General features: G+C 27.8%; 1 protein-coding gene across 2 annotated transcripts in view; it reads left to right on the plus strand.

Annotated features, from left to right (window-relative positions):
• The first annotated feature begins 344 nt into the window (after positions 1–344).
• The window catches only part of LOC123298021 (phosphoenolpyruvate carboxykinase [GTP]-like), a 28893-nt gene continuing 3258 nt past the window's right edge, over positions 345–25979 (plus strand). The window contains exons 1-2 of one of the 2 annotated variants that reach the window (XM_044879897.1): positions 345–457; positions 25679–25942. In XM_044879897.1, coding sequence (XP_044735832.1) covers positions 429–457; positions 25679–25942 — 293 coding nt within the window. In that variant the 5' untranslated portion in view covers positions 345–428. Of the gene's footprint in view, positions 458–24599; positions 24735–25678; positions 25943–25979 lie in introns of those variants that run through there. The other variant, XM_044879888.1, reaches the window with a different exon arrangement.

Raw genomic sequence — 25979 nt, forward strand, 5'->3', positions numbered from 1 at the left:
AGTTTATTATTGACAGTATACACATAAACAACAACGTTGACTCCCATTTTAATTAAATGATAATAAAGTATAATTATTTTTTATAATATGACCGTCTATTCGGAGCGCATTATTGGTACTCACTACAACATACTAAGTATAAAAGATACGAGACTGATAATGTGTACATAATATGTTTACTAAAAGCACACACTAATATATTTTTATTAAACTTGAATGGTTTCATTGAATTTAATACAGGGAGCTAGCTGATGTGTTTAATAACAAAAATATTTATTATCACTAAAATAAATTTTTTATGAAATCGTGCAATTAGTATAAAAAGAAACTCATTTTTTTTGTTTTTTGAACATTTCACAAATCCAATAATACAACAGTGTCTTCAAAGTGTTTTTTTTTTTTCTGGAAAGTGAAGTGATATAGAAATAATGGCATTTTTGGTAATTTTATCAAGAAGGTATGTTTAATTTTGTATAATTATGTAAATAGCAAAAAAATTTATACCGGTATTGTGATCTTTGTTTGTGTTATTGTATCAGATAAAGATGGTTGTCGTCATATTTTTTAAAAAGATGAATGTCAAATATGTTAAATTAATATGATTATTGATACTGTTGACGTAATTTCATCTCTATTTATAACAATTTTCGTTAATAATTTCTAATTTTATTTACAAATAATAAAATAAACAATTTTAAGGAAAAGTACAAATTATTACAGATAATTCACGGGACTGAGTATGCACAAAAATTTGAGATCGTTAATTTTATTTGAATATGGAATTCCCCCCTTTCCCGCGTTACAGTTTCTCATAGCTGTCTTTTATTACTAGTGAAAATTCTGTAATCATAAGTTCAATTCTTTCTAGAAACATCTATAATCATTTAAAAATACTGCATTTAATAATAGAGCCAGATACGTCAAATTTTAATCGTGTTAAAGAATTTTATTGTGCTTATTTTCAAAACTTCTTGTATCTTGAAAATATCGCTTGCTACATTATTCTCAATAACATTTAAGATAATATTTATTTTAGCGAATCACAAATTCTAATCTATCGCTAGAAACTTCTTGATTATCTTTTGAAAACATAGATAGCAATTAATTTTATCTTCGAGCTTTTCAAAAATCACTTCTGGTTTCACTACCTTTTGGCAGCCTCGCTTTATAAAAAAATAAAGACAATTTTTAGGGACAAGCTTTTATTGTATACAGCTCCGTTTAAAATATCAATGATTCAGAGCGACTGAAAAATTTTTTGTACAATAAAAGCTTGCCTCAACAAATTATTTGTTATTAAAATTTTTTATTTAAATCTAAAAAACGTACATATATCAAATATGGTGGAAGCAATGGGAAAATCAGGTTATACTTACTCAAAAGTGTATTATCATCCCACTTATGAATACATGTAAAAGTTCAGCTCAATCGGAAACCAGAAAGTGGGACAAATTTTACTTGCAAGATTTAGTAACAACAGACAGGTGAAACTAAATAAAAACTTGTAAAGAAGTGGAAGTTTAAGATTGCTTACTCTACAGCAAAATTCATAACACCTAAAAACAAATGAAGTGTTACTGAAACGTGTTTTTGTCCTATTAATGAATCCCTGACATTTTAGATGGATGATGAAGTCGTGAAGGTTGATTAAGGCTTAGAACACATTATATAAATTTATTTGAATCCGAAATTCTTACAATTCTTACATACTTATTCTTTTAAACATTTGTTTTCTAAGAAATTCTTATAATTTTTTCTCCGAGTGGTTTGTTGTGATCTGATGAAATTGGTAAAAAATTTGGAGGCGCTGAGAAAAGTAACAGATTAAAATTTTTATATTTGTAAAAACTTGAATTAAAAGATCCAAAAATATTAATTTCAGATTAATAATTATTCGTTAAAAAAATTTTCCAAACAGATTGTTATTGCCATTAAAATATAAATATAGCAATTTGAAGAAAAAAACTAATATTTACTTTATAATTTTAGACAAAATTAATTATAAATAAAATATTGATTTTAGTAAATGTATAATAAGTAAAAATATTGATTTTAGTAAATGAAAACTATCGAAATAACTGACATCTGGCAACGGAGCTCGATTAAAAACGCGAAATAAAAAAATTTGCTTACCATATTTACTAAATTTTAGAAATGTACTTCAATAAAATTTAATTCAAATTGTAGATTGATTAATTATATTATTTTATATTGTATTCAAGAAAAAGTAATCTATATTTCTCTCCTGAAAGTTTTAATCGATGGACAAGTACATACAGACACCACCGCTTTATATTAAAAAGTATCGATTGCATAACGGAATATATTTATGCATAATTGAACAGTTAGTTCAATTGATTGAGATAAATATGTTTGCAATTGATAAACAACTATGTATTGATATTTATAAAAGAATTAAATTTTTTTTTTTAAATTAATCATTTTGTATCTTATCTATCAAAATAAAACATAAAAATAAAATAAATTAAAAAAAACAATAATATTTAAATAAGTTTTTGTTTCTATGCTAGAGAAATCTTGTTTAATTAAAAACTATTAAACAAACAAAAAAATTATGATTTGTTTTGTTTGTTTTTGTATGTTTCAATCAAAAAAACAACATAGTTCAAAAGTTCATATTTAAAAATAGTTAAATTCAAAGTTTATTTATTTTATAATTATTATAATTTACATTGAGGTTTAATATGTGATAAAATATTAATATAATTAATTTTTATTAGTTTACGAAATACAAAAATGTAATTTATGATTAACAAAGGCACTTTTTATTGTTAACAAAAGATAAAACCGAGATACATACAACTTTTACTACAGATATGTTATAACGGTTGCCTAGTATAGTAAAAATTTCATTATAAAGTTTTGAGATGATTATTTTTACCCGACTGTCAAAGAGTGGTTATGTTTTTCACTCATATCTTTAATGTATGTATTTATATTTGTTTGTAAATATCTTGATTACCTCATATCTTTCAAACGACGGAAAAAAGAAAAAATAACGGATTTTTAGAACGAAATAGTGATACTTTTATTAAAAAAAAACTAACCAAACCATCAAGTTGGGTATAAAAATAATAAAAATTAAAAGGGGATTACAAAAATATAAATAGTTATATGTTTAAATTTTATTAAGAATAATAAATTGGTTTTAAAAGTTTTAATATGTTATAATAAGTTTTTTTTAGTGCCGGGACACTAAAAAGTCTAAAATAATAATTAAAGAAAACAAAAACCCGACTGCCTTAAATAAAATCTGAATAGAAAGAAACAAGTCCAGTAGTTTACGTAGCGACTTTAACAGTCGGAACCCATTTAAATCTAGACCGGCTCAAATTTTCCCAATAATGGACTCCGACTGTTAAAGTTGGTACATAAATTACTGAACTTGCTTCTTTCTTTAATTATTTATTTTTTATATATTCTACATACCTTAGATATGACGGCTCATACCTTAGATTTAATTGGCATTAGTTAAAATATTTTGCATAATTAAAAAAGGTGATAATGAATCACATGATACTGCACCGCATACACGCTGCAATGACGGAAAGTATGAGTGTATCAATGGGAGGGGAGATCAAGGTAACTGCTCCTTTCTGGGACTGGCATTTTCATTGATTTAGTTGGCTAAGTATGTGTTTATGACAAAACGAATTAAGGAAATTTTTTGGCAAGTTTTCTGGTTTGTCTTCTTCTCTATCAAAATTCCTACCCCCCCCCCCCTTTGGACCAAAAGCTGGATGCGCTCATGACGGAATGCATACCTTATTAAACCATTTCAAAATACATTCATACATTACTATATACATAAAAGGCATACATGTTGCATATACTAAATAGTATTTTAGTCTAGATTACCACCTAACTAATAACTTTAAAAAACTGATCATAGATGTCAGTAAAACCAATTAATTAGAAAAAGAAAATACAGTTAATCAATCTAATAAATAATGAACTTTGAAGGTTACATTATTGACGTCAATAATTTTATTATAATAACAAACAAACATACTTTCAATTTTTTATTCAAAATGTAGGCATGGCATGACGAGCCTCCAACATTTACACCAATCATATATCAGATATTAATCAGTTTATTGTACTGGGATCATATATTACAAAAAAATATAATTATTTTAATAAAATATACTTACATGCATATTATATTTTAAATAAATTTACTAGCAATATATTGAATTTATTTATAACTTTCGTAATCAAGATTGTATATTAAGTGTATGTCATATATTTATTATTTGCATAATTACTTCTATTGCAAATAAATTTATTCTTTTTCATTATTAAAAAAACTGATCCCAGTAATTATTGTGATTTTTGAATGACGAAATTTTCAAAATATTTTAAACAACTTTTTAATGTTACGTTTATATAGAATTTATCAAAATATCACATAAATAATTTTTCTTTAATATCCTTTGCCTTCTATACCAAAAAGCACTTCAAAATATTTTCAATTATTAATTATAATATTTCTAATACAAAATTTTGAATTTTTTGACACAGTGCCCATAGTAAGACAAATACCTTAAGAATAAAATATTTTTGTGTGCAGTAAATTTTTTGGTGGAAACGCAAATAAACTATATGATATATCGATTATAACTATGTTTTATTCAATTATTTGCGCTTCCACCAATTATAAGTTTTTAAAATGGAAAAAAATTCATAAATATTTCTTTTCCGAATTTAACTTTATACAATTTTTTAGCAATACTTTTTAGCCCAAAAATTTTCACGATACACAAGATTTTGATGAGACACAGGATATATAGCATAGCAGAAAGACTTAATATTGGATATTTCTTCTTTTATTGAAATTGGGTTGAGATTAAATACATCTCATGAAGGTTATAAAGAAGGAGAAAGATCGCTATGTACTAAAGCATTAGCGCACCTGTCCCTGAAAATTTGTAGAATTTATAGTTCATTGTTAAGCCACCAGCCCGCTTTTATTGATACTACTTAGTGGTCGCAGCGCCTCACTTATTTTATCCATATTTCGGGGACAATATTTTCTATAGCGATCGTTCTCCTTCTTATAAGCTTCATGATACATCTAAAACATGACAGCAGTTGCGTTTTAGTGTGTTTATTTGTTTCTTCTTGACAGGTGATAATTACTGGTTTTAAAATCACTTAAGGCTATTTTTTTCAACCATTTTTCATGTCTTTTATATCAGTATAATTACCAGACAATTTTGCCATAGGTACAAGAATACACGAGATACTATTCTGATTTCTGAATTTTAAATTTTCCTCAAATATTATTAAATGTGTATTTCGGATATAATGTATTCATCATCAGTATGAATTAGCACATCGTAATTATTATTCTGGGAAATATTACTCGTCGCTAATTTTTTGACTGTTTCACTGAGACATTGAGGCTTACTTATAATTCTCCTTTGAGATCTCATAAATTTTATCTTTGATAATTTTACTTTAAAAAAAAATTGGTTTTCAAAACAGTTTAATACGAGTGTAATTTTAATATGACTGAGTTTTATAAGCAAAGAATGTAATTTTTATTTGCCAAATAGAAATTATAAATGACGCAAGCGCTTTCAGACGTACTTCATCCCTAGCTTATTATACTGAGAAAAGGGATATCAAAAATTCAGTTGTCTTAAAATTCACACTGGATAACTTTACCAACGCTCTTACCAGTAATTAATTTTCAACAGGTATTCGGCCTCTTATACTAGTAAACAGTATCTGTAACAAACAGTACATATGAATTTATTATTGATTTTGAATTAATGTTCAAAATATTTACATTAAATTATACATATATCTAATGTAACCTTGTTTCCTGTAATTAAGTCAATATCTAAGTATCCAAATTTTGAGTATTTAATAATATTGATTTGAGTATTAATAATAATGATAAAATTGATTGCCTAAGCATTTAATTTATTAAAATTCGTGTAAGCATATTTCAAATTCAATCATCGTTTAAAACTTGTTTACAATATTGTAGGAAGACACTTTGAATGGATTTTTCGACAGATTTGGCCAATTTTTTTCGCATACTAAGAGCATAATGTTAGCTGTGATACCCACAAAGTTGCAGAATTTAAAAAACTAGTATTCTTCTAGAGATTTTATACGATACTAGTAGATACCCGCCCGCTTTGCTGCAAAATTTCTCCTTTAGACTATCACGTTACAGCTCTGACTTATCTACCCTTTTGTTCACAATTTTATGGATTTTAATTTTTTGGTGGAAAACTTTTTTGAAAATGAAGTTTTGCCCATGATACTCGCTGACATTGTAACTTTCTATACGTCCAATCATTAAATTAACCTGATTTTTATACTTTTTGGATCAAAATTACCCCATCCACCAAGTTTCATTCAAAATTTTTTTTGCTATTTTCTCGATTTTATCAAAGGGGTACCCCTTAAAAAAATTGCAAAAAAATCGAGAAATTTTAAAAGGAAAACTCAGTATATAAGGAAAATTTGAACCAAAAAATACAAAAATCGGTTGCATTTGATGATTGGTCAAATAGTTTTTGAGAAACGGACTGAAATCGAACCGATCATTGCGAAAATCATTTTGTAAATCGGTTAAGTAGTTAATTCATAAATGACGAATTTTCATAAAAACTATCATCCCCTTTTCACCACCAAAATTACAGAGTTTTATATAAACTTTCATCTCCAATTTGACCCTCTTAAAGAATGAAGAAAATTCTCTTATTAACATGGGTTTCCGATATACGAAATTCACATCCTCTTTTTAAACCCTTATAGGGATTAGAAATAAAAATAAAAATTTTAGATATTAATTTTCGTTTTTGAGATATTAATTTTGACGTAGATTGATCAAATTTGGGAACATAAGCATTATTTTGTGTTTTAAACCGTCAAAATTTCTGAAACTTTCGGATTTAAAAGTAAGCCCTATTAAGTTCTTATAATTTAATTTCCCGTTTAATTCGTTCGAATAAAATTTTACCATAGCTTTAGCATAAGAACTGCAAATACCATGCTGGCAATACCTTAATTGGACTTTGATCTGCAAGGTTTATATTTTCATAAATAAAAATTAAAACTAATTATAATTCTGACAACACATATTAATAAATTTTTTGTCATTTAATATTATTGTTAGAACAATACTTAAATGAGATACGAAGACATTAAGCAAGTCAACGTGAGACCTTCATAATAAAATCCAGTTTTTTTGATTTAAGTAAACTCGTGTGTATCTTTAAATAGCAACCAACACAAAGTAAAATCGTTTTGAAAATTGATTATTAAAAAAAAATCGTGGTATAAAGCCGTGCCCTCCACATATTTATAACACACAATGTATATACGTAATAAGTTTTATTATTATTGTTGCTATTTGCTGGTGGTAACCGATAAAATAATACAATTTCTGATGTCAGAATTGCATCAGATTTCTTGTAAATATATATCCAATATGTACAAGAAAGAATTATTTTTTATATGTATACATATTTTTATTACTTAATTTTAAAACTAGGAAATTATTAATTATGTTTATAAAAGTTAAATATTTTAATAAATATGTTAATATTAGATGAAAAACCCGTCGAATAATTTAACGGTATTCCGGTTTTTTATGCAAATTTGTTTTTTTCTTTTGCACTTCAATATCATTTATAAAAGGTGTAATGCACGAACCCATATGTGAAACTCGACTCTCGAGTGGAAAGGGTAGCAGGAAAAAGACGCCATATGGGTGAGGTCTAGTTCTCGGTCGTTTTGTGCTTTGTACTGCGCAACAAGCTGTCTTTTCTTTTCAATCAATTGAAAGTGATTGAAAACAATTTCAATTGTGTAAACATCGCTGCCTCTCTCATTCGAGAGAAAGACAGCCTAATGCGCAGTATAAATTACGCAACGACCGATGACTAGAGCCCGCTCAGATAAGCACCGTAAATTCAGCCACGAGCGCTTAGAGTTCGGCATAGGAGTTTCTCGACCTTGTTATATGGGTTCTTGGTGTAATATTATCTTAATTATATTCTATGATGTCAGCCAAATGACCGCCTCTGGACCTTATACAGAAGTTTATTCGTTCGAGGTAATTTTCTATGACTTTTTGTATGTTTTGAAGGGTTATTTCGGCTGTAGCTTGACGGATATTAGGTTTTAGTTGCTCCAAGTTTACAGGTTTGTTGATATAAACGCAACTCTTTAGAAAATCCCACAAAATGAAATCCAATGAAGTATACTCGACTGACCGCACGTTATGATGATACATACGCCTTACCCTATCTTTAATGCTTTGACAGTTTCCTCGAGCTTTGTCACGAGGATGCAAATTTTTCGATCGCTAGGACTTAAAGAATTGTTATTTCTGTAGAACAAATAAACAATTTGAGCATAGGGCTTTTCATTTTAAAATCACGATTCACATTTGTTTCGTACTAAATGATTTATAACCAATGTGATAAAATGAATAACAAATATCTTCTATCTTAGTCCTACTTATTGCTGTCAGTACGAAAAAATAAACTCTGCACTTGCGCTTATGACATGATGAAAAGGCCTATTGAGCGTTGGTTAAACGATTCATATCGTAAAAGGAATGTTTCTAACTAAAATTTGACATTTGAAACAAGCAAAAGTATTCCCAGAATTCTATTTAAATTCTTATAAAGAAGATCCTTTATATTTTCACTACAATCCTTTTTGAAGTCCCGACTCTTCCACATTTCGATTTAAAAGGATTTTTATACGCAATTTAAGCACAAATATTTCTACTAAACTTTCTTATTGTCAATGGTTCGAAGTATTATCGCCCACTAAAACCGAGAAACAGCTTTCGGCATAGCTTTGGGCTTCAGTTCACACATGCATACATTATTTCCCTTGCTTCTAAAATTTTCTAGTGGCTTTTTAAGCACTGCATGTAAAATAAATGAGCTTTTGTATTATCAGCAAGCTAGGCAAGCTCTATTCCTGTTTAGATGTAAAATTTGATTGCCTTATTTCAACTTCTTAAAATAACATCGCACATCGAATTTACAACGAAATAATATATAATAATATATGATGATTTATTTTATCTTATGTTTTGGAAAATTACAAATATAAGAGTTGATGTGGGGTCTTTATGTTTTGATAAACATTGGACTGTTGATATCAGTCCGAGCCAATGTTTTTTTTTTTTTAATTTAATATTTTAATTTATGTATTTTGACTTTTAATCTATGTTATATATGTGTTTTTATTTGTATCTTCATAATTAATACATGTTGATAAGATTGACAATTTTTAGAGCAAAATATTTAGAACAAACGCCCCTTAAATTATTGCTAAATGTAAATTATTTTTTCAATGATATTTACTTTTAACTGTTAATGATTGGCATTAATTCCAAGGAAATTCTATTATTCTTATTTTAATAAACATAATCGTAAAGATCGGAATCGGAATCGGTCGTTCTACTGTAAGAGAAATTAAAACTTAATCTCTAAAGTTATTGCCATTAACTTAAATTGCAATTTTTTTGTGTTGGAATAACAAATTTGATATTTAAGTATCGAGTTTTAGTTTTTTTGAAAGTAATACTGGCTGAAGTATGATGCTAATTGACCTAAATAACAATCTTTAACTTAAATAGCAAAAAAAAATAGCAGAGAAATTTTATTAAGTTCATTAAAATGAAAGCTTTTAAAAGCATTTTTATACCACGTATATGAAATATACCAAGGTATACTAAGTTTAGTCCCAAGTTTGTAACGCTTAAAAGTATTGATTCTATGAACAAAATTTTGGTATAGGTGGTCAAAAAACCACCTAATTAGTTCATTTCTGGCTGTCTGTCTGTCATCTGCCCGTCTGTCATCACGATAACTCAAAAACGAAAAGAGATATCAAGCTGAAATTTTTTATAGAGTGCTAAGGACGTAAAAAGTGTGGTCGAGTTCGTAAATGAGCAACATAGGTCAATTGGGTCTTGGGTCCGTAGGACCCATCTTGTAAACCGTTAGAGATAGAACAAAAGTTTAAATGTAAGATAGAACGTTAGAGATAGAACAAAAGTTTAAGCCTAAAAAGTTTAAATGTTTGAAACATTTTTTCATCACTGTTTACCCGTGAGATCGCAAATTATGTGCCAATCGTATAGTATGTATTATATGGGATAATCAGTTATGTATGTATGTGTAATGTGACAGAGTAATCAACACTTTCTATACATGGTATTTTAACAATTAACTCAGTCAACTGTTTATTTTCATTTGTTCATTTAAATTTTAATCCTGTACATGTAGAATATAATCCTCTATAAATTTATTAAATTAAATTTTCATATTTTCAAAAACTAGTCATGTAATTACTTTTGATAAAATTTGTATACACGTAATCATCAAAATCCAAAAATATTATATTTTAGCTGATTTATAAATAATTATGAATTTTGTCTACATATACAATGATATTATGAATATTTTATTATAGACTTTCGCCCCTGAGATAAATAACAATTTGTGTTCTATACACTTGTAAATATTGTCAATAATTTGGTCACGTTTTTGGACATTTGACAAAAAAAATTATGTGACTTTTAAAGTATAATATGTTAATCATATGTTTAGTGTATTTATTTATATTGGTAATAAAAATATTCTGTTCAATTATTGTTATTATTATTAATATTTCATTTATGATATATTAATTATTAATATTTCATATTTAATTTAGTATTTTGGTTTTTAGTCATAAAATAAAAACTTTCTTCTTTCTTTTAAAACATATTTTTTACTTAAATGTTTTTACACTTTTACCCCAACATGTTAAGAACCAAATTGGAAAATATGTTTTTTTTTTGCAATGTCTGCAAACAATAATACTGTTTTATAATAGCGTTCCTCCAATTATTCTATCGAACGAATGAACGAATTCGTATAAAACTTTCAAGAAACGCTGCTTTTCCATTTGTTGTTGGTTTTCAAATTAAAGTGATATTTTATTTTCATCAAAACAATAATAATGGATTTCCACAAATATCACCTTATGGCTAATTAGACTGTAGTAAATAAGTTTAATATTATTTTTTTTGAACTTGTTTTATAGTTTTAAACTGTCTACTTATAAATATAGATTAAAATTCCAATATTAAACTTTAAAGTTCAAAAATAATAACACAAGGAATATTTTTGCGCCCATTTCAACTCTTAATAGTGCAGTTTTCAAAAATCAAAATTTACTTACCCAAACCCAAACCTTTTTGACCATTAAATTTGAATCTATTTTACCTCCTGAAGAGTTACAGTAAACTGAATTTATTTATAAATATTTAATAGTAATTTTGTAAATAAATAATTATTGGTAAATACTTCTAAAAATTTTACTCACATGCTTAGCATATGACAGACAATTAATCTTTTAATGCATTTTACGGTTCTGTAACTTTTACAACTAATCAGCTTTTAAACTTAATATTAAAATTTGGAATACAAAGTAAAATATAATGAATTATTATTTATTAGCTCCTCTTATAGCTAGCGAAAACTAAAACCAAAATTGAATATTGCGAAATTAAAATATTTTTTAACTACCTGATTACATAGTTATAGTAAAATCAATATGAGCTTGTTACATATAGACTATAGAGTAATAAAAAAAGTGATAGTCAGTCATTGGGAACTATCACCAAATGTGACAAATAAAAACTTTGGAATAACTGCTGACAGTCCAGCAGTGATACTATCAATCCATCAGACAAGTTCAATTCAAATTACATTTTAAGCATTTAGTTTCAAATTTTTTGCGTGACGATCACGCGAGTTCAATGCTTTTTCCCCATCCCGAATGTGTTCATCGCGCCTAAAAAAGTTTTAACTTCAAAATTGCCTGTGGTATTTTGGCAGAATTAAATATGAAAAGGACTTTTAGAATATAGATTAATTAAAGTCTTGATAATTTATGTTATTTTAAAGTCAAAGGATAATAGTACAGAACCCCAAATGAATAGATTTGGTTAACACTTAATAGATATTTATTTTTTTAAATTTTGCAATACTACTTTACTTTAGGTAATGCAAAAATTATATAATTCTTTTTTTTAATGATTTTTGCAATGTATTTTTAACTATCTAATTATATATTTACATTGTTCGTATTTTGCAGAACAAACAAAAAATAATTAAATAGATTTAGGAAAATTCATTAAAAATAATTTTACAATAAAAGTCTGCGTTTTAAGAGCTAACGTATACCTTTAAGGAACTGATAAGCTCAACTTTGAGAATCCTTTCAATTCTTTTATAATCTTTGCTCATTAATAAATATTTTTTCTCATCTCCGTGCAGAAAGTGTCAGCTTTTGTCCCGCTGTGCAAAACAAAATTGTCGCTTTCTGAACAGGAATGATGTTCTAAATCCGATTTATAATCTATAGAACACGGTTAAGGGGATTTTAGGAATGTCCGATATATATTTTTTTACGTTTCTTTTTGGCACATACGTATGCCCTTTTTAGACCGAATGAGCTTAAATAGGTACATATAGTTCGATAGGTACACTGTCGATTTCAGTAATTTGGAGGCAGCTCATCTTACAGCTATTTTGATGTAAATATTTTATGTAATAAGAAAAGGCAAAAAAACAAAAGTTTTTATACATTTCAATAGAAAAACATAACAAATAAAAAGCCTAATGAGAGATAAATATGACCTTAGTGATAGACCTCGGCTGCTCACAAGCTCTTTTTTCACTTAAAATAGTTACTAAGGCAGAATAATATTAAAAATGAAAGCATAATAAAAAAAAATGTCTGTGAAAAAATAATTGAGAAAGAAAAACCTTCAAAAATGTATAAATATATGAGTTGGTTTGTGGACTTTGGAACACATTTAAAAAAAATATATAATTAAGTTTTTATCAATAAAAATAGTTTGCATTTATAAATCATCGCCATAATTTATTTAAATTAAGAATGATAAAAATTATGCGTAAAAATATCAAACCACGAATTGATAAATGTCGCGATATTCTGTCGTGGTATTCATGTTCAGCGACCTCAAAAACTCCCGAGTATCGAGTTTGGACACATGTATATAACGAATTTCCACGGAAACTCTGGGAGACGACGAGGGCACCATTTACCCTGAATATCAGGTATCTCGTAGATCAATTCTGACGCGTTATTCGTGATCAAAGACCCCTTAAGCTTGGAATCATTTTCATCACCATTAACCGAATTGTGAATTTAGTATATTTACGGTTAATTTAAAATGCAATTATAAAATGCATATTATTTATGCAAATTACATATTTTTAATTTCGTATAAATCCATTTAGGTCACAAAATTCCTGACGCTCTAACGAATTGAATGCCGAAAACCGCATTCAAATCCGACTTATTATTCAAATATTTTTCGAACTTCATTGCTTCGTTCCTGCGATTACTGATAAATTTTTATTATGTAGACAGGCATAAAGGAAAAAATTATGAATCCGCACATAATTTTTAAATTTGATATAATAATATAAAGAAGAACATGTGTAAATATATTTCATTTATTGTGATTTCATTAATTTATAATAAATTATTGATTATAAAACATATTTTATTATATGTAATAATAATATACAGAGTGTTTCAGGAATTGTACAGCACTATTAATTTAAGGTTTGTGTTCCTTAACAAAAAGTTAACATCACAGTTTGTGTAAACATATACATCTCAAGTTAAATTACTACCGAGATAGGAGGGACAATATAAGATTCCAACGCAAATAGTGGATGTTTTGATATGCAAAAATATTGGGTCGGTGGGTATTAATTAGAACAAATAAAGTTTGTAACCGTAAGGTACTCTTATTACTTTGTGTGAAAGAGTGACTATCTTCTTTACTTACTTACATGACGTTAAAAAACACATGATTAAGTAAACACTGTTTATACATAAAGAAATATGTCTACAGTAACACTGTCTATACGTGTATCTAGATCTTCACTTAGCTAGAAACAGAACACTTGTCCTTAGAGTTATCGGTATTTCTTTGCACTTTGTAAAATATTTCAGCCAGCCTCATACAAACCAATCGAGCGGCGATAAATTGAGAGATTCTGTTCAAACTTTTTGCAAAAACAAAAAATTTAAACGAACCTTTTTTAAATTATATGTTAGAGAACACATATCTAAAATAAGGCCATGCAATTCTGAAACACCCTATATAATAATTATATATATATATATATATATATATATATATATATATATATATATATATATATATATATATATATATAGCAAAAATTCCTAGAATTATTAATTACAATTTATTGAATATTATCTATTACAATAATTAATAATACCACAATAGATGATAATAAATATTTACAATCCATTATGGTTGGTTAGTTGTTAACAATAGTTTATTACAATTAATTTAAAAAAAAATTGATACATTAGTTTATTTGATACAACAATTATATTAACAGGCATACAAAAAAAAATCTATATGAATCCTTCAAAACCTCTGTACACATATCAAAAAAATTAACAATCATGTAATACAGGCACGGTAGCAAAGAGAAGCGGGATCAACAAGATCAACTGTGCCGAACTCCAAAAGTTGGAGAGTTAGATGTCTAAATTGTAGGCATTCTTCAAACTATGATTACAAAAAAATGAAAAACATTTTTGTAGGCATTTTTCAAACTATGATTATAAAAAAATGAAAAAAAATTTTCAAAAGATATTTATTGACATTTTAGATATATAATAAAAAATTGTAAAAAATTAAAATTTCTTCGAAAAACTGGTAGGCACGTTTTCCAGTCCTTGTAGTGTCCAAGTCCAAGGTTGAGACGATAGAGAGATTTTTAAAGAAGATTCCCACCATATTTCAAAAGAATCGGTCGAGTACTTGAGATATCATGTCAGCCATCTCGAAAATTGTAGTTTCCGGCAGAGAAACTCGGATAATAATATTACTCACTTTGGATTAATTGGGATTTGGCGTGGTGATTCCAAATCCATACATTGGGTCGTCTACTACTTCATATGTTATGCCTTGCAAAGCTTTATTTGAAAACCGAGGAGCCGTCTTTTGAAGCAGCAAAAGCTCGCAGTTCAAAGCGATCAATTCGAACTTCGTTACCAGAAAATTCGCTGTATTACCGAAAATAATTCAAATTTTAAAAAATCCATTTAAGGACATATTTTTAAGGGTCTAACCTTTAAAAATATGCGAAAAACGATTTTTTCAAATTTCTAGACCAGAATGAATACTGCCTCAAAAAATTTAGTAAACAAACATAAATAAGTTTATGTTTAAACAGAATAAATATTAAAATTCGCTGGGTTTAAAAATTTACACGTTATGCTCTTGGTATAGTGTGTATTTTTTTTAATTATCTTTAATTAAACATAAATCCCTTGTCTTTAATAATAATAATAATAATAATTAAAAATTAAGTCTAGTTGTGTCAGTCATATAATCATAGTTAGAAATTTCGCAATACTATTGAATATTCTGTATATAGATGTAAAAAATATTTTTCATTTGTTACAAAGTACATTTGTGGTATTATAAAAAGCATTGAGAAATTTCTTATCAGTTTAACTTATTCATTTTTACAATGACAGACAATATAGACAAAAAATATAAGTGACAATAGTCTAAATGAGTCTTTCATTCTTGACTTGTAATCTTTGGTCAAAGGTTTCAAATAAAAAAGATGTTTAGAGTATTTTCCTATTTACTTAATTATCATGCCTCTTTGTTATCATATTTATAAATATTCGTCAAAACATTCTTCACTTACAGACATGAAGCGGATTAGAATTATTAGTAGTATCATAGAAATATCTGCCTAAGAGGGAAAGTCGATACAAGATAAACATCCCAGTGTATTAATGAAAAAATTAACAAGTGAAATTTACAAAATTTAAAAAACCGCCGACAAATTTTTCTGCTACGGAACCCTTAACTCGCACTTGAAGCATATCTAAGAATACTCTCCATTAAATTACCTATTTCCATAGAGCCTCCAAACTGAACCGATTCACACACTTGAAATATAGCCAAGAACACTCCCGATTAAATTACCTTTCAAATGAATCAAAAGAAATCAAAATCGGTTCATCTGTTTAGGTGCAACGATGCCACAGACAGGCAGACAGACAGACACACATACATAGCGGTCAAACTTATAACACCCTTTTTTTTAGTTCGGGGGTTAAAAATACGAATTTTGTCTTTAAATTAATTAACTTTTTCTAATAGCTATTTTCAAAATTTTTAACCGTCTCTAACGCTAGGCAAAATATTAAGAATCGGCCCTGTATGACTGTGTAAAATTTCAAATCGATATTCCTATAAATAACGAATATATGCGGGTGTCTTCATCTTAAATGCGACCCACTGTATAAGATGATGGTTGATATTTCTGCCATTATTTCGCTGAAATATTAATTGTAAAATCCAATAATAAATAATTTTAATACGCATATTACTCGATATGGTTGATTAGAACTTAATATTAATCAAATATGCGTAAATTGACCTTTAATCATTTTATTGACACTGGCTTAATTTTTATCAAGGTATAAAAATTGCAAAAAAAAAAAATAATATTTTATAATTTTTTTATCCCGGATATTTATGGCTCAATAAAATTTGTTCCACTATGTTCAAGGCTCGGTTTTATTTAATATAAATTTTTTGACCTACATTGGGACACAGCCAATCAATTCAATCATTTTTATCAATCATTATTAAAAAAGTGTTCAAAACAGAATATTTTTTCTATGAAAATTTGGCCAGAGCATTATTTTCCAATCATTCGAATCAAAACTGGTTTTAACTCAAGTTCTAATCGAAACTTTTCAACTTCTTTCGAGACGGAAGTAAAAACAGGTGGCTCGTTGATCTTACAGTCATGATCTTACATGATCTCGCTCATGATCTTACAGTCTAATAGAATAAAGTCTAAATCAAACCAAAATATATCATAATTACATAAATAAAGAGTGCTACACAGTAGGCAGCGATTTTGAAAACGCTGTAAATCATATCACTTTTTTTTAGTTATTTCCAGTTCTCATATTCGCTCTTTTAATGCTTATCCTAATATATTTGCCCCGGATGTAGAGGGAGGGGGCAAATCAATATGCCGCCCTTTACACTCCTATCATATAAAGGATATTTTTTTAAGCTGACATATGCTTGAAACTCGATCCTTCGTTAAATCAACAGATGAAACCGATCTAACACGAAAATATTCAAAAGATTTGAATGCAGTTGATTTTTGCAAGTGCATTCGACCTTTAATAACATGCAAACATGACTTGCAAGAAGCTTTTCCTAATGTTAGTGTAGTTTTAAGCTACAAGCTGTGAGCAAAGCTTCAGCTAACTAAAAATCATTAAAAGCTATCTGTGTTCAACGTTGAGTCAGGAACATCTATCTGGCCTCATAATCCCAGCCATTGAATATAAAAATGCCTTTTAGGTGGAATTTAATGTGCTAATTTTTTCGCAGTGACGAAAGCAAGCCATATAAAACTGTAGTTTCCTGGTCATGTTTTCTGTGTTTAAAATTATTAGCAAACAGATATTTTATGCTCATGCTAATTTATTTAAAGGTTTTTATTTTGCCACAGAAAAATCTGGAGAGAGGGGTGCTTCAAACGGAGCTGGATAAGCTCAAATAAAAAGACTGCAAATTGTCGTAGATTCAATTAATTTATAATTTACTTAAAAATACAAATTAAGATTTAGTTAAAAATACAATTATTTACAATTAATGTCATTTTCTCATATCCCTTTTTTATTGTAATAAAGTGTTCAAAAAATAATTTGCAAAAATTGTTGGGATTTTTTTTATATAGTTTTCAAAATTGCTCGCTACTCAGTTCCACCGATTATTTTAATAAAAAAACGAGGTGTGTTTATATTATTGTAAATAAATAATTTATATTTGGACTTAGGTGTTTAAATAGATATCGATTTTATCTTGATATTATCAAACCTTCGTTCAAAGTCTAAAAACAAAATACACAATTTTATTTATAATTTTCATAGAATTTCATACTTTTATACTTTAGAATTTCATAAAAAATTTATTAGATAACGACGAGCTTTGTTATTATTAGAAACAATGCAATTAATTTCTAAATATAAATACCATTTTATAATTCACTAAAATTAATTAAATATTTTCAGATAGTGACTTAATTGTAATTATTTTGCCCTTGTTCATTTTACTAGACAGATACTTTGTGTTACTACACATGGAACTAAAAATATGATAATAGAGAAAACAGCCCTTAAAATTAAAGAAAACTTCAATATTGGGCTAAGATTTTAATTAAACACAATAAATCAGAAAATAATAGAGGCAGTATTTTGCTTACTTATAGTAAACGACTTTCGATCAAAATTTTTGAAACTATGGATTCTGGTGCTGCAAGTAGATCAGAATTTAATCACGAGATACCACCAATCCAACTTCCAAAATTTTCTTCTCTCTTATTGCATTACCTTAAAAAATTGACTGTTTCCTTAGAAACTGGAAGTCCAATTATATTACAAAAGAGAAAGTTATAGATTAAAAAGCTATATGTTTCAAATCTCTTGAAATTTGATCCAATTTATTAAAGTATTTAGATGGTAAAGGCAAAAAAACAGTTATTTCCGTCAAAGTAACGGCTTACGTACACTTTTACACAATTATTCTGTTGAAATTTACAAAAATAATTAATGAGAACTCAAAGTATTTGAAATCAAATCTAATCCACCCCAATTCTTACATCAATTTGCATATAATAGCCGCGCATTTCGGCTAAATCGTTGTCGTCATCAGCACCGATTAGATAATTATAATTATTTTCCATAGATATAGTTCTCGTTATTTCGTTTTATTGAATTCAAAATGAGTACATTTGTAATACACAAATCGATGATTGTTTTGGGGCGGATTTGAAACTAAGTAATGGAAAAACAACTAGAGCAAATTAATGATAAAAATGATATCGATGTTGAATTATTTTTGAAAAATAATTCTGATGAAAATTTGTTGTATCATTTCTCGGAATTAAAAATTTAAGAATGTTGACGAGGTTATCATGAATTTTATAATATAAAATAACCGTCTTTTATTATTTTAATATCATCAATAAAAATTTGTAAACAAAATTCATATAATTAAAGATAAGCATAAAATATTATTTTCAAAATATCACACACCCAAAATATTAGCCAATTACAAACAATCTAAAAAAATTTCAAAAAAAAAAGTTGTTGGCATACGTAATAACTTTATTGACATCGTGTTTTGATGTCCCCAATTATACTTCCAATTTACTATATTGATTTATTAGATGGAAAATTTATTTTTTGCATTTTTTGAGTAGTAAAATATGGAATTAATGTTAATGTTATGATAAAAAGTGAGAAGTTGTCAAGCGCGTCTTGTGCTATATTTATACAGTGCGTCCAATTAAATTTGGCACCACATGGAATACTTTTATTATACCATGCATATATGAAATATACATAGTATATTAAGTTTAGTCCCAAGTTTGTAACGCTTAAAAATAATGATGCTAGGAAAAAAATTTTGTCATAGGTGTTCATAGAATCACCTAATTAGTCCATTTCCGGTTGTCCGTCCGTCCGTCCGTCTGTGGACACGATAACTCAAAAACGAAAAAAGATATCGAGCTGAAATTTTTACAGCGTACTCAGAACGTAAAAAGTGAGGTCAAGTTCGTAAATGAGCATCATAGGTCAATTGGGTCTTGGATCTGTAGGACCCATCTTATAAACCGTTAGAGATAGAACAAAAGTTTAAATGTAAAAAATGTTCCTTATTAAAAATTAAACAACTTTTGTTTGAAACATTTTTTCGTAAACATCACTGTTTACCCGTGAGGGCGCCAATTAGGCGGAAATTTTATAATATGTTATGTGTACAAACTATACACTAAATGTCGGTCGGTAATGCAGAAACCTATAAAGTCATTTACATATGTACTATACTTGATTATCAGTTATGTATGTGTCACATGTTTGTGTGTAATGTGATAAAGAAATCAACACTGACTATGCATGGTATTTCAACAATTAACTCAGTCAATTGTTTGTTTTCACTTGTTTATTATTTGTTTTATGAAGAAAAGCTATTTTTCATAAAAATCCATGGCCTAGATAACAACAATATAAAATAATCAGATGTCAATTTTTTGGGTTCGTTTACGAAATTTGATGAAAAATGTAAATTCAAGAGTAAAGTGTACCTTTGTATTTTACACATTCGACAAGATTTATTGAGAAAAGTTGATCCTGATTGAAAACTACGTGTAGACAAATTGACACTACACAGAATTTGTCCTAGATCTGTAGACATAAATTATCATAAGAGTTAGTAAAACTAACAAAATCTGTTTTTTTCTTGGAAGATGGATATTTGATAATAGAATCAACTTTTTTTTTTGTAAAATATAAATATAGTTTACTCTTGATCCAAATTTACATTTTTCAACAAACCCCTTATATGAATGCAAAAAATTGATATCGGATTAGTTATTGAAATAAATACCACGATACTCGAAATAAAATTGTACATTAATAAATTTTATTTATAAAATATAATATTTAAAAACATACAACACATTTAGATTTCGCTAAATATAGATATTTCGATTTCAATGCAACCATTGCTAGTAGCTAAATTTATTTATATAACACATTACAAACATTCTTTACAAAGTTAAAAGTATATATGTAAAACATCGAAATTTCGATATTTAGCGTAATGTAAGTCTGTTGTGGGGAATAATAAATACCATCATGGTATTTATTTCAATAACTATGTCTCAGCTCGAAGTTAACAAAAGATCATCATAATAAGATATCTGATTATTGCATATTGCGTTCTAGACCATGCATTCTTTTTATGAAGAATAACTTTTTTTCTCATTAAACAAATGATAAAAAAGTTTGCCATATGGTGTCGACTTAATTGGACACACTGTATAATACATATTGGAAGTATCAACAAAATAATCTGAGAAGTAGACCACCTGAGCGTTATTAAATTTGACAAAGTGTGTTTTAATCACGGATGGATTCAAGCCTCACTTAAATAGTGCTATCTGCCCGACCGGTATATCGTTCGCTGCCAATTTCATTTTAATTTTAGCTTAAACTTTTTCGTTTTTTTTTTTTTGAAAATTTTTTGTTATTTATAGGCGGAGGTTTAGAAATTGTAAATTGATAAGATTTTTTTCGTCATTTGCTTTTAATAAGAAGCATCTTTCAAGGGTAAACGAAGATTTAATACATAAATTATTATTTATTAAATTGATATTAATTATGAAAAATTCATTTTTGGAGGAAATTTCCTTAAATATTCAATTTTTATTTATATCTTAAACGTGATTTCTGTGGTTGTTAAAGGAAAATTGTTAGATTATACAAAATGTGTATTTTATTACACTAAATTTATTATGTATATACCTACACATAAAACATAAAGAATCTCTGCCTGTCAGTCTGCCCGTGTGCGCTTATAACTCGAATACTTTGCTCGAATACTATTGATCCAATTTAGTTTGAAAGCGCTATGTGGCTAGGTTTCCTTATTCATTTAGTTACAACAAGTAACCTAGGGTTAGGTTAGGTTATATTGACTATCCACGAGGGACACACTTAAGCCATAGAGCCCATTTTCTGTTCTACCAACTTTCCGCTGATAATTTCATTTATCAGCTCCTCGATTATTTTCAGAGACTGAAAACACATCCTTCATGCGTACAGCATGCTCTACACCTGCCTATCACAACTAGAGTCGACAAACCTCGGGTTATTGATATATCATTTTAGTGAGAATATATGCCAAGCATAGCTAAGGAAGATCGAAGAGACGTTAAGGAGGTTCAGGATTCAAAGAGAAGCAAGAGGACGAAAATATAACACAGTCTTATTTTTCTATAAAGTTGAAACTATCCTGCGAAGCGCTCGGGTAACGGCTAATGTTTATTGAAATTATGAAATTCTAACAAAATAAAAATTATTCTTCATAATTTTCCTCGAACACCTGAAAAAATTAATTCATTTTTCTTTAAAATTTTCCTTTTCAAAAATTTTATTAATTACTGTGCAAGTAATATAACATTCATCGCGCAGGAGCTTCGTAATGATAAAAATGGAAAATATTGTTTTTTAAATACCATCGTATTTTCTAAACGGATTATCCGATTTTTTTTAAACGGTAATTTGATCAAGGGTGTTCTTAGCTATGTTCAAGAAAATCTACTCACCCATTTGAAGATCATCGCCTCTTTTCTGCTTGTTTCGCGTATGTAACCCTAAACTACCACTTAAAACTAAGCCAATAGCACTCTCGATCAAATTATCTTTCAAACAGAAAAAAAAACAAAATAGGTTCCACTTACGAGATACGATATCACAAACAGACACACAGATGCACAGGCACGTTTAACTTATAACACCCTTTTTTTTTAGTCGGGGGTTAAAAATTGATTACCTGAATCATTTTTAAACTGGAAAGTTTTGGAATAATCATCTCGTATAAGTGTAACCTTTACCTTACTTCCAGGTAAGGTTATAAAAATAGTATCTCTGTTCAGTTTGTACATAATTTTTTTTTTACATATTTTGTGGGCATAACCAAATGAATTAATTTTACCTTACTTTGGGTACAAAACAACATATTAACCGAACGGCATGTGTTATAATTTCCCCAAAATAAGCCACCTAACGGGCATAACGTCCAACACCTGTTAATAAATGAAATAACTGCCACGAAAAGTTCGTAAATCTTCCGAGAACTCATTTCTCATTTTCGTTGAATATCAGTATGTCTGATTTTGATAGGAAAAACAAGGTTTCTATTCACATCATTCTACAAAATTTACAAATTGAATCGAATTCACAAACTGCTAGAATTTAGAACTCATATTAAGCCAAAATTTCTTGCTTTCAGTCAAAGAGCTGTCTTATGTTCAGCGGTAATTGGATTTCATCAAAAAGTAAAAAATAGGTAGCTATGGTTTTGGTCTTTGTGGAACCAAAGAGGATAAAGAATTTCCTTGGACATTCAAATGATTCGAGACATCTATCAGATAAATCAAATATTAATTATGACTACTGACGAGATTTCTAACAGACTATTGTAAACTGTAACTTAGAGAATCGGATGCTTTTGAGTTTATCAAATTTCGATTGAAGGATTACTGTCTTTGGACTCAGTTTAAATTCATTTCTTCCAGGCTTGGATGTAGTATTTTAAAATTCTACCTCCTCAGCAGATACCAAACGGGAAAGTTCAAAATCAAATTACACCAAACCTTCTTCACATTTGCGTTCTTTTATGAGACCGTCTATTAAATATTTTATCAAAGAACCTAACGAGTTCAAGCTTTGATTATTTACGCTTTCACTATACCCCATACCAGAGTTTTTAAAAATGGGCGCTAGAGACCTACAGATAAAATACGAGTGATGTAACACGCTTTGGTATAGAAATAATTGATTGAGGAACTGAAAAATAATTAATTAATAATAATAATAATAATGGGGTTTAACCTCCGTTTCTCTGACATATACGCCTATAACAGAGGCCACCCACATCATTATTTGTTAATCTTTATTTATTTAATTACAAACATATTTACAATTACATTTTGATATGGGTGGAGTCGGTTACTTCGTTCTTATCCAAGCGACGACAAAGTGATCAATTCTGCACTCCCATTAATTATAAATTGTTCACACTGCCGCTGCCTAAATGGAAAAACAGACAAAGACGAACGCCTTAGACCACTCGGCAATTTAGGCTCTAAAAATAATTAATTCTCGAAGTGGACGGTAGAGAAAATAGGTTTGAGATTCTCTGCCCTATAGAATCACCGCGATTTTTATGCTTAGGCCTATGAGACTCGGCCTTTAATCTTGAGAGTAGGTCCTAAAATTCGAAAACAAATTTATTTAAAAAATCTGCAAATAAATCAAAGAAAGATATTCTTGCGCTGTTTGTGATAAGTAATGATCACATTAAAATTTAACAGAAATAAGGCTCTATTCTTGATTGAATACTGTAGAAAAAGTAAAGAGGCAGAAACTATAAATTTATCATAACATCAGCGGCTTCTGTTACATGCTGTAAACTCTTTCAAAAATATCGATAAAAATCTGAAATCAAAACAAAAATATAATTGCAATTATTTTTGATAAAATAGATACTAAAAAAAAAAATATCAGCAAAATAATATTATTTTTAAGATCCATAATAAATTTTGCTATTTATTATTGTACTTTGAAATAATAAATTTTTCCCTCTCTCCAAAAAAAAAAAATATATTTTAGAATAATAACACACAATATATATGAAGTATAATACTTTTAAAATCCAGTATATATAAATCAAGTATTACTTAGAAACCATAATTATTTCAAAAAAGGTGTTTAGTACAACATAAATACATTTTTGAATGAATACCATTGTTGAATATTTTGTTTCAAAAATTGGTTATATATTCGTGTATGGTTATTTTTTAATGTACCATAAAAGTTATACTTAAATATTTTACAAATTTTAAAATTTGATTTGAAAAATCAACTCTAACCGAAAAGTATTACATTTTTTTTTTAAATATTGAAACGCGGTTTTTATTGAAAACATTATAAATCATGCCTGATTTCGAGAAAAAATCTGAAGAAAGAGAGTAAGTTTTCGAAAATTTTTTATTTATTTATTTTTAAACTTTTTTTTTTGTTTTTGTGTTTATATTAGCCAGTTTATTACTATGCTTTAAATTTACAATTCCTTCGAACATTGTAAACAAATCTTACAATTAACTTTTCATCCACTATTATGTTTAAAACATAGCATTACATTTAAAAATTATTTTGCGCTTTTTAGACCATATTTAAAAGTAACCGTTTTGATCTTAAGTTTTGAATACGCATAATTTTTGTATAGTAATTAATAATTTTTATGTTAACTTAAGGTTATTCATTATTTAATATGTTAATTAATAGTGTATTTAAAAAATTTATTGATTTTTGAGAAAGATATCTAATCTATATGAAGTTTTGTTAGAACAGGATATTTTAGTCGCATTCAAAAATAGTTTTAAAAACTTCCAAATTATCAAAAAAAAGTATTATCACATAAAGTTTTAAAGATGTGATACAAATATTCCGTGTTTAATTATCGAAATAAGAAAATTATAATTTGCTGTAAAGATATCGAACAACCTTAAAAAATGCCACTGTTTTTAGGTTGTTCATATCTACACTAATATTATAAAGAGGAGAGACATTTGATCTTTTGTTTGTTTGTAATGAATAAACTCAAAAACTATTGGGCCAGAAAAGTTTTATAAATGTCTATTTTAAAACTCCTTTCATCCAAATAAAGCTACATTATCAGCAAGTAACATGAGCTGAATTTTATTTTAATGAAATTAGGGTTCCGGGCCAAAAATTTTAAACAGAAATTGAGAGCAAAAGGGAGCATAAGTGAGGATAAAAAGTTTTTTAAAGTTGAAATTGCCCAGCGAAGTAAATAGCCGGGTAAATGTTAGTAATGAAGATGATAGTCCCCAGTGATATATTTTAAATAAAATCAAAAATATTAATTTTTCGTTATTTTATTTTTCCACAGATATACAAGAAATGTGGGACAATTTGCCAAGAAGTTAACGCAACCGAATGTTGGATTGTATAATCATTTACGTGGTATTTCAGTGGTTAATGGTAATCTGGTGAATTTACCAACAAATCTACGTGAATTTATTGAAGAGAATGTCTCATTATGTCAACCGGAAAGTATACATATTTGTGATGGAAGTGAACAGGAAAATGCACAATTGTTGAGATTAATGCAAAAGAATGGTACAATTGAACCATTACCTAAATATGAAAATTGGTAAGTTTTTGTTTTTCGAAATATTTTATTATTTTCT

This window comes from Chrysoperla carnea, chromosome 1 (genome assembly GCF_905475395.1).
Source record: "Chrysoperla carnea chromosome 1, inChrCarn1.1, whole genome shotgun sequence".
Classification (NCBI taxonomy): domain Eukaryota; kingdom Metazoa; phylum Arthropoda; class Insecta; order Neuroptera; family Chrysopidae; genus Chrysoperla; species Chrysoperla carnea.